Here is a 17,533-nt window from a genome sequence, read left to right on the forward strand (position 1 = left end):
GAGTGCTTGACATCTCGAGCTTGAAAATGGCCACGCAGGAACCATGTGGTCCAGTCTGAATCAATGGTTGGGAACACAGCATTCATCCTGTCCCAAGTGGTACACTGGTTAATCCTTTGAACGAAAAAGCAAGAAAAGAGATGTGAAAGTAACAAAATAGGCAATGATAGTGAGGTTAATTTCATAAGTAATCTGTGAATGTCTAGGTTGGAAAACAGTCGCTGGTGAATAGCCGGTCTTGCAATTTATTTGTCTTGATTGTACTACCAGTAACATAGTCCAGGGCTGGACCCTGCTCCGTTCAATCCAATCCTCCTGAAACAGCTTCTGTTTGCTGTTTTTGCTATTTACAAAGACATGGTCCTCTTTTCGATATCAATTGCCTCCTATAGCGATGAATGACTACCCATCAGTCCAACGACTGGGCTGAATAAACGCAGAGTGCAGAGAACCCCTGTAGCCGTTCCTCCCAATGATAAGTGTACCGCTTTGGATTCTGTAATTGAGGAGGTGGGTGACCTACCGAGGGAAGCTGCAGCGATCGGGTCTCTGGCTCAGAAGGGAAGGGAGGGGGGAAAAGAGGACTGCAGGAGTGATGAGGGATTCATTCCATGGTTGGAGGAGTAGACACGAGACTCTGGACGCAATAGAGAGACCTGGATGGTTTGCTCCCTGCCAGGAGCCAGGGTCAGGTCAAGTTCTAGACATTCTAAAGCAGCCAGAAATCTTGGTACGTATTGGCGCCAATGATATAGGTAGGAAAAGCGAGGAGGTCCTGAATAGAGAATTTTGGGAGCCAGGTTGAAAACTAAAATGCAGGACCTTCAGGGTAGTAATCTCCAGGTTTCTGCCTATGCCCCGCACCAGTGAGGGTAAGAATAGGATTATTTGGCAGATGAGTACGTGCTGAGGAATTGGTGTGGGGGGCAGCATTTCAGATTTCTGGATCATGAGGATCACTTCTGGGGAAGGTATGACCTGTACAAAAAGGCCGGGTTACACCTGAATCAGAGGTGTGAGGGCAGGTTTGCTAGAGCTGTTGGGGAGGGTTTAAACTAATTTAGCAGGGGGATGGGAAACTGATGGGGCAGTTGGGACACAAGCTGAGGCAGTGTGTGGGTGAAACTGTCAGGAAGGACAGGCAGATGATAGGACAAAATATCAGTCAGTGGGATGAGTTGCAGTGTAACAGGGTTGTTCCCCGCCCCTCATTAAAATTGAAAATGCTGATGAATGCAGACTTGAAAGTGTTGTATTTGAGTGCAGGCAGTATTCTGAATAAGGTAGATTATCCTGTAGCACGGTTAGAGCCTGGCAGGTATCATGTGGGACTGACTGAATTGTAGCTGAAAGAAGATCCTAGTTGGGAGGTTAACCTCCAAGGAAACACATTGTATTGAAAGGATAGGCAGAGTGGGTGGGGTGACTCTGCTGGTTTTTAAAAAAAAAAATGAAATGAAATCCTTAGAAAGAGGTGACATAGGACTGGAAGATGTAGAATTCTTGGGTAGAGTTAAGGAACTGCAGGGATAAAAAGACCCTCATGGGAGTTACATACAGGCCTCCAAACAGTAGATAGGATGTGGGCTACAAATTCCAATGGGAACTAGAAAGTAAGGGCAATGTTACAATAGTCGTGATTATTTCATGGGAAAATCAGGTTGGTATAGATTTTGGATACCAAGAAAGAGAATTTGTAGAATGCCTGTGAGATGGTTTTTTAGAGCAGCTTGTGGTTGAACCCTCTAGGAATCAGCTATTCTGCATTGGGTCTTGTGTAATGAGCCAGATTTGATTAGGGGGCTTAAGATAAAGGAACTCTTGGGAGAGAGTGATCATAATATGATAGAATTTACCCTGCAATTTGAGAGAGAGTGAAGCAAAAGTCAAAGGTATCAGTGCTACAGTAGAATAAAGTGAGTTACAGAGGCACGGGAGAAGAGCTGGCCAAAGTTATTTGGAAGGGGACACCAGTGTGGATGTCAGCTAGGAACAATTCAGAAGGCACAGGATAGATGCATCCCAAAGGGAAGAAAGTACTCTAAAGGCAGAATGACACAACTGCGGCTGACAAAATAAGTCAAAGTCAACATAAAAACAAAAGAGCGGGCATATAATAGAGCAAAAATTAGTGGAAAAGCAAAAGATTAGAAAGCTTTTAAAACAAACAGAAGGCAACTAAAAAGCCATAAGGAGAAAAAAGATGCAATAAGAAGGAAAGCTAGCCAATAATCAAAGAGGATGCCAAATGTTTTTCAGGTATACAAAGAGTTAGAGAGGTGAAAGCAGATATTGGACCACTGAAAAATGACACTGGAGAGGTAGAAATAGGCAACAAAGAAATGGCACAGTTTGCATCAGTCTTCACTGTGCAAGACACTAGCAGTATGCCAGAAGTTCAAGAATGGCGGGGGGGGGGGGGCAGAAATGAGTGCAGTTGCTATTACTGGGGAGAAGGTGCTTGGGAAACTGAAAGGTCTGGTTAGATAAGTCACTTGGGCCAGATGGACAATACCCCAGGGTTCTGAAAGTGGTAGCTGATGAGATTGTGGAGGCATTAGAAATGATCATTTAAGTATCACTTCATTCTGCCTTGATTCCAGATGATTGGAAAATTGCAAGTCATTCCATTCTCTAAGAAGGGAGGGAGGCTGAAGGAAAGTTATAAGCCAAATTAGACTGACTTCAGTGGTTGGGATGATGTTGGAATCAATTGTTAAGGATGAGGTTTCAGGGTCCTTGGAGGCACATGATAAAATAGGCCAAAGTCAGCATGGTTTCCTTAAGGGAAAATCTTGCCTGGCAAATCTGTTGGAATTCTTGAGTAAATAACAAGCAGGATAGACAAAGGAGAATCAGGTGATGTTGTGTACTTGGATTTCCTGATTGCCTTTGCCAAGGTGCTGCACATCAGGCTGCTCAGCAAGATAAGAGCCCATGGTATCACAAGAAAGATACTAGCACGGATAGAGCATTGGTTTCCTGGCTGGCTGCCGGTGACTAGTGTGTTCTGCTGGGTCGATGTTGGGTCTGCTTCTTTCTACGTTATATGTCAATGACTTGGAAGATAGAATAGATGGCTTTGTGGATAAGCTTGTGGACGATATGAATATAGGTGGAGGGGCAGGTAGTGTTGAGGAAGCAGAGAGTTTGCAGAAGGATTTAGATAGATTGGGAGAATGGGTAAAGTGCCAGATGGGGGAGAGCATAGTCATGCCTTTCAGTAGAAAGGATGAAAGTGTATACTATTTTCTAAATGGGGAGGAAAATCAAAGATCTGAAGTTCAAAGAGATTTGGGAGTCTTCTTGCAGGATTCCGTAAAGGTTAACTTGCGGTTTGAGTCAGTGGTAAGGAAAGCAAATGCAATGTTAGCATTTATTTCGAGGGTTAGAATATTTTTAAAAAATGTAATGCTGAGGCTTTGTAAGGTGCTGGAGAGACTTCACTCAGAGTATTGTGAGCAGTTTTGGGCCCCTTATCTTAGAAAAGATGTGCTGACATTGGAGACGGTTCAAAGGAAGTCCATGAAAATAATTCTTGGACTGAAAGGCTTATGATATGAGGAGCATTTAGAAACATAGAAACATAGAAAATAGGTGCAGGAGTAGGCCATTCGGCCCTTTGAGCCTGCACCGCCATTCAGTATGATCATGGCTGATCATCCAACTCAGAACCCTGTACCCGCTTTCTCTCCATACCCCCTGATCCCTTTAGCCACAAGGGCCATATCTAACTTCCTCTTAAATATAGCCAATGAACCAGCCTCAACTGTTTCCTGTGGCAGAGAATTCCACAGATTCACCACTCACTGTGTGAAGAAGTTTTTCCTCATCTCGGTCCTAAAAGGCTTCCCCTTTATCCTTAAACTGTGACCCCTCGTTCTGGACTTCCCCAACATCGGAAACAATCTTCCTGCATCTAGCCTGTCCAATCCCTTTAGAAGTTTATACGTTTCAATAAGATCCCCCCTCAATTTTCTAAATTCCAGTGAGTATAAGCCTAGTCGATCCAGTCTTTCTTCATATGAAAGTCCTGCCATCCCAGGAATCAATCTAGCGAACCTTCTCTGTACTCCCTCTTTGGCAAGAATGTCTTTCCTCAGATTAGGGGACCAAAACTGGGTGCCTTGTACAACTGCAGTAGAACCTCCCTGCTCCTGTACTCAAATCCTTTTGCTATGAATGCCAACATACCATTTGTCTTTTTCACCATTTGATGGCTGTGGGCCTATACTTGCTGAAATTTAGAAGGCTGAGGGGGGATCTCATTGAAATCTATCAAATTTTGAAAAGCCTAGGTAGAGTGATTTGGAGAGGATATAGTGGAGGAGTCTAGGACCAGAGGGCACAACCTCAGAATAGAGGAATGTCCATTTAGAATGGAGATAGGAGGAATTTCTTTGGCTAGAAGGAGGTGAATCTGTAGAGTTCTTTTCTATGGTTGGCTATGGAGGCCAGGTCATTGGGTGTACTTAAGGTAGAGATTGATAGATTCTTAATGCCAGGGTGTGAAAAGTTATGGGGAGACAGCAGGAGAATGGAGTTGAGAGGGAACTGGATCAGCCATGATGGAATGGAGGAGCAGACTTGACGAGCTGAATGGCCTAATTCAGCTCCTGTGCCATATGATCTTATGAACAGTTTGTCAAATATCATTGAGGCATGGTGCAATATCTAAAATTATGCAGGTCATAGCCAGGGAGATCCAGTTCAAGAGCCACAGGTTTATGGTGAGTGGGTAGATATTTTAACAAGATCTGAGGGGTAGGTTTTTACACAAAGTAGTTGGTGGTTATCTGGAACAAGATGTCAGAGGAGGCAGTGAAGGCAGATGGAATTACAGAGTTCGAAAAGCACAGGGGGATATGGGCTTAAGGTAGACAAATATAGTTAGTGTGGTCGGCATCATGGCTGACCTGGATGAAATGAGATAAAAGGGCCCATTTCTGTGTTATCTGATTCTATGAAGTGTTCCCCTATTTGTCGCAGTAATATTTTGCAAGTTGGTATTTGAGTTGGCTTCGCTGCCTACCATTCAATAACTAGTGGGAATGGTGCTAAGGTTTTGGATCTAGAAAGCTGCAGGCTCAGTTGCCGCTGTGTCACGTATTGAGATGATTTGGGGTTGTAAATGTCGCCGCCCCTGCCCCAGCAGTGAAGATGGACTGAGTTCCATTTATTGAATTTAAGGGAAAGAAGGGCCTCTAAGTCAGGAACTTTAACTGAAATTACATCCTAGTTCCTCAGGATATTGCAAAGCATTTCACAATAAGTGGCTTATGCTCTTTAAATTTCAGTGGGCTGACTTTATGTAGATGATCATGGCTCTGTTGATAGATAGATAGATAGATACTTTATTCATCCCCATGGAGAAATTCAACTTTTTTCCAATGTCCCATACACTTGTTGTAGCAAAACTAATTACATACAATACTTAACTCAGTAAAAAATATGATATGCATCTAAATCACCATCTCAAAAATGCTTACACAAAGATTTATAGAGGTACAATTTAATATATTTTGATAGAACTAGTTGGTAGAAGAATGCTGGACAGGGTATTCCATCGTGTTCTTTTCTGAAAACTACTGTGGGATCTTTAATATCCCTGTGACTAAGCAGGCTATTTGTCTAGACAATGTGACATTACCACAGCATAGCAATGAAATTTCAATCCAGATTAGGACTGGAATCTCCTCCAGACTTCTGCTCTGCTGATGCAGTTTAGTTTTTGGGTGGTCAGTAGTTACTATTTTAGCATTTGGATGAGGTCTCCGCTCAGCTGCTGAAGTCTGGTAGGAGGGCAGGAGAGGCCTGTGAGAAATTCCAGGGTCTGTCACTGACCCAGTGGAGTTAGCAGCTGAGTCAAACTGGCTGAAAGTTTGGTCAGGACACTTGTTACATTGTTTGTTGCAAAACATCTATGTGAAAATGCTGCTGGAAACCAAATGAAGGTGCAGGATTGCTTCGGTGTCCATTTATAGAAAAACAATACTCATCAGTTTGGATGGTCCTTCAACTCCGTTTTTCTAAATAAAATGTGTATTTTGGTTAGTGGGGTGGAGATGTGTCTCTACCAGAGGAGTTGTAAGCCACTCCCTTCCTCTGTTAGCCTGCAGGTCACCCTTGGACAAGGTGTAGCACCTGCTTAGTCTCCGATCGGGGTCACACGAATGCATGGGAGCAGGTGTTGGATGGTCGCGTGAGCAGCCGGTGCACATCACAAGCCTTGGTTATGTGACCGATGACGCCAGGCAGACGGTCTCTGAAAAGTATTGATAATGGCTGGGGTCACCCGTCTTGTAAAGACACTGCTCAGGCAATGGCAAAACACTCCTGTAGAGTATTTTGCCAAGAACAATCATGGTCATGTGACCATGACCACCCACATCATATGACGCGGCACATGACACTGATGTGTATTTAACATTCTTATTGTGTAGTATGCAAAATGTAATCCTAGGATTAATAATGGAGTACTTGTTGTGGACATTAAGCAACAGTTAAGTTTTAGTTTTAATGTATGAGTTGAAGGGCAAAGTGAATTGTCTGGGGAAATGCTTGTGGTCTTTGAAGTAATCCTCCGATATTTTACTAACCAACCACAAAATTTGTAGGACATTCCTTGCAATTTGAATAAAACAGTTGAAAATCCTGTTGGACTAATTGTAAGTTCAGTCCTCAGGGTTTTCATGGAGAGGCTGTTCGGGCACATCCAGCAACAATCTTAACTTGAAAAGTTTCTGACCTCCAATAACAGGTCAGGAAGTCATTTTCATGAACAACTTGCTTCAGATTTAATATTTTGGTAAATGAATGCAGTTAGTCGTAGTGCTAAAGATTCTTGTGCAAAGAAGGGCTGACTGACAGCTGTTGCTTTAATCAGGAGCTGTTCTGCCCACGCACACACAAGGTTTTTTGACTCTTGGTGACGATGGGTGGCGGTTGGTGGAGAGAAAAGGGAATTTATTGAATTTGGTGAAAAGAGTGAATTTGTTTGAATTTCGTTCAGTTGGGGAGATAAAACAGTTGGGCCTTGAAATACCAGGTTTAGATTCAGTAAAATGCACCATTTTCATTGCCAGTGGACACAACCAGAGGACGTGCTGGGGGCAGCCCTCTAGTGTCTCCACACAGTCCGGCGCCAACAGAGCATGACCACAATCCTCAGGAGAACAAGGCAGAGTACAACAAAACAGAACACAACGAGCACCAAAGCAACAACAGCCAAAACAGAGCGGAGGTCTTGAGTGTGGCCTGACCTCAAATTCTCCCACATACCTGACCCCCAACTCCCCGCTCACTTTTCAAAACCACCCCTACAAATGAAAGAACATGAACTTGACAGACACCGTGGCTCAGCAACGTCACGGAACTATGTGTCCCAAAGCCCCTAAAGATGAAAAATGCATCTGAAAATTAGTTGAACTAGACTAAAGCAATAGTGTGCTCATTTGCATTTGCCTTAAATCCCATTGGCAAACTCAATCCTTGCCGACCAGCAGGAACTCTGTTGGTCCTAACTCTTGTATTCCAGCTTTCAAAAGCCTCTCAGTGGAACATCAATAGTAGAGCAACATGCAGCGTTCACAGGGGCAAGTTTTTCCAACCAAACTGGTTTGAAAGTGGCTGTTACTTACTCACAGAGCAACCAGCTTTTATGAATCCCATTTCCCTGATTATGTACAGGGCCAATGATCATGCTGGATGTTTTGTCTTCACTGAGATCTGTGATCACCTGATTCTGGATGTACTTGAAGGTCAGGGTCAGGGTTGCTCTCAGCATCCTAGTCTGTGAGACCATCAACTTTTCCTTAAAGAGCGGGTGCAGAGTTCTGCACTGTGGACCTTCCCTTCATGTAAGCATTCACAGATTGCATCTGTGTGCATGACTTCTTACGGAATCTCCTCCTGAGGCCACAAGACTGTAGCTCAAGAGGGTCACAGTGAGCCCTAGCACAAAGATCCCGGTGTGCGCTGGTACAAGCCTGACAGGCTGTGCCTAATCTGCTGTGAGCCTTCTACTGCTCCTTTTTCCCGCATCGCCTTCCCCACTGCAGGATCTGTTCATTACTTAGAAATGCTCTCTGTTACCTGGAAGTGTGCACCTTGTACTGCGGTGGCTGCCAACGTCGCAACCGCAGGCCCAAAGCTGGTGGCTCCAAGAACTGGCAACGGATCGGTAGAAACAGGCACCGTGAAGTTACACATGGAAGCCCGGTGAGACTGTTCTGCGAGCCTAAGAATTGAAGATTGTGAATTTTGAGGCACAGGGATGATTCACAACACTTGTAATGTCTGGAAACAATTTTTACACCTGCACCTATCACCGGTGATTAGAAGTAGAAAATGTTGGAAGCATTGACAGATCAGTCAGTAACTGTGAGGAAAGAATATTCCGACAAAAGGAGATTGTCATGAACCGTTAGCTGTTGCTTCTCCATGCAGATGCTGCCTGACCCACTGAGTATTCTCAGCATCCGTAGTATTTTGGTTTTCTCTGATAGCTATGCTTGTTGCAATGTTCCATTGTTTTCCTGTTGTCACTATGTTTGATGATGTGGGATGGTAACAATGTCTCAATTTTCAAATTCTCACCTGTGTTTTAAATCAGGAGTCATAGAAATGTACAGCATAGAAACAGGCCCTTTGGCCCTTCTAGTCCAGGCCGAATTATTTATACTGCCTACTTCCATCGACCTGCACCGGGACCATAAACCTCCATATCCTTACCATCCATGTGCCTATCCAATCTTCTCTTAAACCTTGAAATTCAAGTCAAGTCAAGTCAACATTTATTGTCATTTTGACCATAACTGCCAGTACAGTGCATAGTAAAAGTGAGACAACGTTTTTCAGGACCATGACACAGTACAAAAACTGGATGCATATTGAGCTTGTATGCATCACTTGTCCCCACTCTCACAACCCTCTGAGTGAAGAGGTGTCCCCTCATGTTCCCCTTAAACTTTTTGCCTTTCATGCTTAACCCATGACCTCTGGGTTGTAATCCCACCCATCTTATTTCTTCTGTCGTTTCTCCCCCACCCCCTTGCTACCCTCACCCTTCCATATTGTTGCATGTACTGAGATACAGTGAAAAGCTTGTCGTGCATACTGTTCGTACAGATCAGATCATTACACAGTGCATTCTTCTAATTACACAGTTACCTTCTAATTCCCTTCTTCCTCTTCTTCAGCACATCTGTACAATTGGCCTCACCCAATGTAAAGTTAATTTTATTGTCAAATGCACAGGTATTTGCATGCACAGGTGGCAATGAAAAACTTGCAGCAACGTGACAGACTCACAGCATCGTATAAACAGCACTCACATGAAAAATAAAATTAGCTGTAAAGTATACACAATTTTTACAAGAAAACACAATAAGAAACAAAAAAAACCCAGTCCATTTTGGTGCAAGGTGGTCAAATTGGCCATAATGCAGTGATTAGGGTTTCAGTGTTTGGTTCAAGAACTAAATGACTGAAGGGAAGTAGCTCCTCATGCATGGGAATAGAGGCTTCTGTAGCTTCTGCCATATGGTATCTGTGAGAAGATGGTGGGGACCTTTGATGATACATGTTGCCTTCATAAAGCTGCACTTTCTGTAGATACTGTGAATGGTGGGGAAGGATGTATCAGGTTGCGTCCTCTACTCTCTGCAGCTTCTTATGTTTCTGGTCATTCAGTTTGTTGTACCAGACTATGATGCAATTGGTCAGGATACTTTCGACAGTAGAAATCTGTAGAAGTTCGTTAGAATGTTTGATGAGAAGCTGAACCTCCTTAATCAACTTAGAAAGTAAAGACATTGTCATGCTTTCTTTGTGAGTCCATCTGTGTACTGTGCCCAGGACAGGTCGTTGTAATGTCAATACCTAGGAATGTAAAGCTGCTGACTCTCTCCACAGCCAAACCCCAGTGTAGACGTGCACATTTTAAATTTATTTATTGAGATACAGCACAGAATAGGCCCCTCCAGCCCAGCGAGCCTCACCACCCAGCAGTCCCCCGATTTAATCCTAGCCTAATTATGTGGCAATTTACAATGCCTAATTAATCTCCCAATCAGTACAACTCTGGACTGTGGGAGGAAACCGGAGCACCCAGAGGAAACCCATGCGGTCACGGGGAAGCTGTTTGTCCTCCTTCCTTTTGTCAAAGTCAACAATCAGCTCTTAGGTTTTGCTGACATTGCCACTTAGCGAGGTGACCTGTCTAGCTCCAGTAAGGTAACTTATCGTCAGCTGTGATTTCTCCAATAACAGTGGTGTTGTCAACAGATTAGGAGATGGCTTTGAAGCTGTGCTTAACCACACAATCAATTGTATATAGGGAGTAGAGCATGCAGCTTTGAGGGCCACCTGTGTTGATGGTAGCAAGTCCCACATTCTATGACCTTAACAATGTGCGGGACAATCATCAGTACTTTGTATATACTAAATGACTTCTCGCTCTTCTTACCTAAAGTAAGATCTTGCACATATCTCTGTTGAATTTCAATCTCAATTTTTTTTTGCATTTATTATTATCCCTGCATAACAAATTATGCAGGGATAATAATACAATGGGATAATATTACAACGATCCTTGGCACAGTTTGAACTGTTCTGAAAGATTTGTCTTTAATTGTGAAACACCGAGACTGACTAATATCCTACCACTGTAACCTGAGGGAAAAAAGAATGTTTTTTATAATAACTTAAATTTGTGTTTTTCAAGTGATTTAAGATAATTATTTTTGTTATTAGATTGTCCGCTACATTTACAATGAATTATTGTTGGCTGCGGGGAAAGGTCCTGCAAGGGGTTTTTAGTAAATATTGACAATAAAACAGAATCCTTTGGTCTGCAGCGAAATTATTTTACTTGGGGTGGAGATTGCAGATGTATCAGTTGGCAGTGACAGCAGCATACTCTGCCCTTTCTCTCTCTCTCTCTCTCTGTTTATGGGAAGAAACCTTGTGACCATCCCTGGAATCAATCTGCCAATCCAATGAAGCACCTGCTTCTGCTGTTTGGATAGTTGACTTTTCTTAACTTGAAGGTAAAACCAAGCTTGCCATAAACAGTACCGTAGATGTCGGATTATAAGCCGCTACTTTTTTCCCACATTTTGAACAGCTTTGAACACTGCGGCCTTTACTACGGTGCGGCTAATGCATGATTTTTTTTCATGCCGCCAAAAACATTTTGCCTCGTAACAGTAGACCAATAAAATTGATGAGTAGTTCACAGAGGTCCAATGAAATTGTACGATAAATCAAGCGCACTTTCACAATTAAATTATTGTAAATCAGTCATTTGTACTCACCCTCATCAACATGGAAAACACTCGAAGAAAAGCATTGTGCTGCCTTTATGGCAGTTATTTAGTTTATAATATTTTCGCTTAGTAATTCATTTTCTAGTTAAAGTTAGAAGAGTTTTAACTATATTTGTTTTCTGTACTACATCGCGGGATGCTATGACGTCACACCCGGTTTCGCCGCGTCTTGTGGGAAATACCGGTTTGCGATAAACGAGAAGGAGGGGGCGAGCGCATCAGACCTGAGCGGCATTAGATCTGAGCGAACGCTGCTTTTAAGTTAAAGGCGATCAATAACTTTTCCTGGTAGGCTGCAGTATATATATTTTTTACCAGTCGTTAGGAGATATTGGAATGTTGTTCAGTAAAAAAGTATACGCAACGTATATTTAAAAGTAGCCGCGTTACAGGCACGGTTCGAAAAAAAGCATTTGCAATATGTATTTGTTTATGTTACCATATGGATTTAATTAAAAGTTAAAAAATCTTCACGTGTAATATCTTTCTGTGTAAATATCTCATATTACAACGTGGGACACCTGCGGCCGAAAATCCGGTACGGCCTAAAATCCGGTGCGGCTTGTACAAGTACAAAATTGATTTTCTTTCTAAAATTAGAGCCAGCGGCTTTTAATCAGGTGCGCTCTGTAGTGCGAAATCTACGGTAATTGCAGCTTTCCCTTGCACAAGTCTCTCCCTTTCCCTCCAAATCCCTTCCTCCCAGATCCTTCAGATTCCATTTTAAAGGAAGTTAACTGACTCAGCAATTTTTGGCAATCAGCATTTCTAAAGTTTCTAGGACAGAGCTAAACACTTGGAGCCTTTATGGCAAAGCTTGTGATTATTTTATGGAATGGAGAAGCAGCAGTGTATCAGATATATAAGAACTGGGAGTATAACTAAGCCATCTGTCTCTTTAAACCTGCGCGATCATACATCAAACTCATGGCTTGATGAATGGTCATGACATGTCCCACATGGGAGTCTGGTCAAGAGGGTTCAGTCTCTCAGTATTCAGGATGACTTAGTAAATTGGATACAGCATTGGCTTCGTAGGAGGAGCCAGAGCGTGGTAGTAGATGGTTGCCTCTTCATCTGTGGGCCTGTAACCAGTGTGCCATGGGGGTCAGTGTTAGGTTTGTTGTTGTTTGTCACCCATATCAATGACCTGGATTGTAGAGTGGTAAACTGGATCAGCAGATATGCGGATGACACCGAGATTGGGAGCATAGTGGACAACAAGGAAGACTCTCAAGGCTTGCAGTGTGATCTGGACTAGCTGAAAATTATCAGATGGAACTTAATGCAGACATCTGTGAGATGTTGGGAGGATAAACCAGGGTAGAACTCGCACAGTGAACAGTGGGGCACTGAAGAGTGCAGGAGGATCTGGGAGTACAGATCCATAATTCCTTGAAAGTGGTGTCACAGGTGGATAAGGTTGCAAGAAATGCTTTTGTCACATTGGCCTACATAAATCCTGTTGACTACAGGAACTGGAATGTTTTATTGAAGTTGTATAAAGTGCTGGTGAGACTAAATTTGGAGTATTTTGTACAGTTCTGGTCACTTACTGATATGAAAGATAGCAATAAGATTGAAAGAGTGTAGAGAAGATTTATAGAGGTGTTGCCAGGACTTGAGCATCTGAGTTGTAGAGAAAGGTTGATTAGGTTAGGACTTTCTTTCCTGGAGCTTAGGAGAATGAGGGGAGATTTGGTAGAAATATACAAAATGCTGGGGTTGTAGATAAAGTTAATGCAGGCAGGCTTTTTCCGCTGAGGCTGGTTAAACTAGAACTGGAGGTCATAGGCTTAGGGTGAAAGGTGTAAGTGTGGAATGATTTGCCAGAGGAAGTGGTGGATGCAGGTTTGATTTCAAAAGTTTGGGTAAGTACATGGATGAGAGGGGTATCCACTCTGCCACTTTTTCCTTAATATTCAGAAATCTATCAATTTCCAGTGGCTGTAGAGGTTTGGTCATTAAGCTCCAAAGTTTCACCACACGCCTTTATTCTGAGACCAAGACCTGTAGCTCACGACTCTTCAGCCAGGGGAAATATTTCTCTGCATTTGCCTGTCAACCTTTATACAAATTTTGTATGCTACAATGTGATCACCTTCTTTCTTCCAAACGCAAGAGAATACAGACCCTAACTACTCAATCTCTTCGCCTCTCAACTAGTGAATCCCACTACTGCAAGAATAAAATATTGCGTGAGGAGACCAGAATGGTACACATTAATTCTGATACAATATGATCAAGATTTTTTTTATAACTACAGCAAATCCCACTTGTAATAAAAAAAATCAAGGAACAGTTTTCAAAGGGAGATTAGTGTTTTAAACATAATACAGTGCATTGCTTTATGCAGATACTGTGTTTGGTAATACACAGACAAGTCATTTAAACAATTGCAAAACTGAAAAAATGATCTTCAAATTGTCACAGTTGAAGGTGAAGTTTGTATCAGAGTTGCTAACTGTGCTCAAAGTTTAAAAATTCAATCCCTTGATGTGTTGAGTTGCCTGTGGATTTGAGTTCAGTGGACTGGGATATGAATCATATATAATATATATACATCTTTGATGGTTTTTTGCTTATGTTGTGTAAGCATGAAACGTTTATGAGGGTGTAAGTAACATCACGTGTGTGACATTTGGAGCATTGCATGTGTATGAAGTGATGTCATTCATCACGCAGTATTCGCTTGGAGTATTTTTGGGCACTAACCGAGACCCTCAAATTCAGTGCTGTATAGAGGCATAGAAAAGTACAGTGCAAAAGCTGGCCCTTCAGCTCAACTAGTCTTTGCCAAACCATTTAAGCTGCCTACTCGCATCGCCATATTTGAAAGACTACCCCGAGACTTTCTCACTGAGCCCTAGAGACACCAGGGCACTTGCTGCATAAGCCCCTGTCTTTGTGACGCCTGGTCAGGTGGATGGCCATTTCTCTGGTCATTACCTCCTTGCCACGAGTACTGAACTACTGTAGAGCTCTAACTGGGCAGCCATCAGGAGAAGGAAAGATATTCATAGGGAACACTAGAGGAGAGGAAAAAAGGTCTTGGGCCTGTGGTCCTGAGAAGAGACTGCAAGACAAAGTGGACTAAGCTCTCTCTCATTCTTCTAAAGCACATGTTGGTTGGCACAACATAGAGGGCTGAAGGGCCTGTACTGTGCTGTGGTTCTGTGTTCTACAACAAGGGTAGCCTGGTACCATCAAACGCTCCTCCTTTCATTCCCGGTCTTGTGAACCTCTTCTGGGTCCTCTCCAATGCTGGCACATCAGCTTCTTGGAGAAGGGCACCAAAAACTGCTTACAATACTCCAAATGCGGTCTGACCACTGCTTTATAAAGCCTCAGCATTACATCCCTGCTTTTATATTCTAGTCCTCTCAAAGTGAATGCTAACATTGCATTTGCTTTTCTTTTCACTGATTTAACCTGTAAATTAACCTTTAGGATGCATGAGGATTCCCAAGCCCCTTTGCACCTTTGACTTTTGAATTTTCTCCTGTTTAGAAAATAGCCTGCTTCTTTATTCCTTCTACCAAAGTGCATGACCTTACACTTCCTGGACCACATTTCATCTGTCACTTCTTAGGCCATTCTCCTAATCTGTCAAAATCCTTCTGCAGGCTCCCTGCTTCCCCAACGCGACCTGCTCCTCCACCTACCTTCATATTATCCACAAACTTGGCCACAAAGCCATCAATTCTGTCATCCAAATCATTGACAAGTAACGAAGAGAAACAGTCCCAACACCGATCCCTGCAGAACACAACTAGTCACGGCAGCCAACCAGAAAGGGCCACCTTTACTCTCGCTTGTTGCCTTCTACCAGTCAGCCAATCTTCTATCTACGCTGCTATCTTTTCTGTACCAAGTCACAAAGTGAGGAGAGGGGAATTTCATTGCTTTCTAACCAAAATAATGCAAGTTGTTTTGTGGCACACAATGAGTGATCCCAAACAGATCCTTTTGACCCCATAATGTTGATGTAATAAGTTGTAAATTTATTTATAGAGCATTACTTCAAACTTAGTGTGCAAACTGACTGGGACAATTAAAGACCCAAAGGGTATATATTTTTATTTATTGAGATACAGCACGGAATAGGCCCTTCCAGTCCATTGAACCTCACTGCCCAATGATCCCCCCATTTAATCCTAGCCTAATCACAGGACAACTTACAATGACCAATTACTCTACTAACAGATACGTCTTTGGACTGTGGGAGGAAACCTGAGCACCCGGAGGAAATCCATGCGGTCACGGGAAGAATGCACAAACTCCTTTGAACCCATGTTGCTGGTGCTGTAAATTGCTGTACTAATCATGGTGTTACCATGCCATCCTTGTTCTTTCATGAATAATGAAATGTTGCAATTTACCGGACACTGGCATTTCATAATATTATTTATAATAGTAGCACAATATTATTTTTGTAAGGAGGTAGCTCATCTATTCACTGAGATGCTGCCAGATTAAGATGGTGTCGCTCCTCTCCACTGTCCGCTACCTATCAGTCCTGTCCGGAATGCAGTGGCTAAACTGGTGACCAAAGTTTAGGACGCTCACAGCCGTTGCCTTTAAATGCCCAATAATAAACAGCCCCAGAGATTACTGACATCCTGCCTCTCTTTTCTTGTCTATTATTTCCTTAAACTAGTTTTCTTTTAATTAAGGGCAATCCAGCTCGAGGATTTCTCAAAGCCGGGCTACCTTGATATTGCCAACATTTTATGCAATTCACAAACCCCTTTCTTTCCAGTCTCAATGAAGGGTCTTCACCCGAAACTTTGACTCTTTATTCCCTTCCATAGATGCTGCCTAGCCTGCCAAGTTCCTCTAGGATTTTGTGTGTTACTCTGTTTGATGCAATTCACAGTGTTCTGGATGCAGTATCCCAGAAACCTGTGGGTCGTGACTTGTGGCTGTCCCCTGTCAGTGCTGGAGGTCTTGCCCAAATCTTGCTCAGTCAGTAATGTTCTTTAACTTCATCTTGTATCTCAGTGGAACCACCATTTTCTGCACCTCACACGTTGGAACGGCTGGTTACCAAGTCCATAATCATCATTGTGTTTCACAGCTTAGAAACAAGCTCTTCACCACATCATGTCCATGCTAAGCGATCATTTACACTAATACTTTACTAGTGCCCCTCACATTCTCCTGAACTCCATACCCCTACACACTGGGGACAGTTTACAATATCCAATTAACCTACCACCCCGTGTGACTGAGGGAGGTGGGAGAAAACCTGAGAATCTGGAGGAAACGCATGCAGGCACAAGTAGGGTGTGATAGCTCTACACAGGAGGTGCTGGAGATCAGAATTTATCCTGGAATTGTGAGGCAGCAGTTCCACTAGTTGTGACTCCCATGTGTTTAGCAATATCGCTTGCGTATGATACAAGTCTAAATCTGATTAATAATTGGATTAATAAAGTGCCCTTAAACAGAACTGTGAATGGCACGTTTATTTCAAAAAACCCTTACAGTTAATATGAACTTCTCTACTTTCCCCAGATGAGCACACTTCATGGCAGGTGTAAATCCCTCATTGTGGCTGAGGTTGAATCTTCTGAGCAGCTGACAAAGAGAGATTGGGTTAGTGAAGGAAGGGAATTGCCAGTCAATAGAAGGAGTCAAACCCTTCAGGGGTCAGTTGTGTGTCCCATCTTGCTGGTGAACTGGAAATGCTGATCACCTCACTAGTCTCTGGACAGTGTACTCTGGCTGTCTCCATCTCCATGCTAATTGTGTTCTCCTCATTTCCAGGTAAAAACACAACAGGGTTTATTGGTGAACTCAGCAACATCTCTCAACATTCACACGTTTCAAAGCGGCTTCTTTTTTCTATAGTACACGATAAAGCAGGTAACACGTTTTACATGTTCTCTCGGGAGCATAGATGGGAGGTGGTCATGGCACAGAGCTTAGAATGGCAAGGGTCTTATTGGTCCCTTTGCTGTCCCTTCCTGTGAATGATAATGCTAGATGGTCCACCCATCCTTTGCTGGAATGGATAACTATCTGGTTGGCAGGCTTCCTGAATGGTAGTATGTCAGATAGTTTGGTGTTTCTGCTTTCTTAAAAATTCTTGAATCAGTGCAGGCAATGTGTGTTATCACTGCAATTAATCACAGCCACCTTCAGATTGCTGGTACATTTTGTCCTCTTCATGTATCCCATCTAAGCAAGAGGGAATT

The 17,533-nt window shown here is 42.8% G+C and overlaps 1 protein-coding gene across 7 annotated transcripts in view; it reads left to right on the forward strand.

Annotated features, from left to right (window-relative positions):
- Window positions 1-17,533, forward strand: part of gtf2ird1 (GTF2I repeat domain containing 1) — a 206,451-nt gene that overhangs the window by 69,048 nt on the left and 119,870 nt on the right. For 6 of the 7 annotated variants that reach the window (XM_073053720.1, XM_073053716.1, XM_073053721.1 and 3 more), the window contains exon 8: window positions 17,103-17,201. The exons of the other annotated variant lie outside the window; for it this stretch is intronic. In XM_073053720.1, the coding sequence (XP_072909821.1) occupies window positions 17,103-17,201 (99 nt within the window). The remainder of the gene's footprint in view (window positions 1-17,102; window positions 17,202-17,533) is intronic. 7 annotated transcript variants of the gene reach the window in all.

This window comes from Hemitrygon akajei, chromosome 8, assembly GCF_048418815.1.
Source record: "Hemitrygon akajei chromosome 8, sHemAka1.3, whole genome shotgun sequence".
NCBI lineage: Eukaryota > Metazoa > Chordata > Chondrichthyes > Myliobatiformes > Dasyatidae > Hemitrygon > Hemitrygon akajei.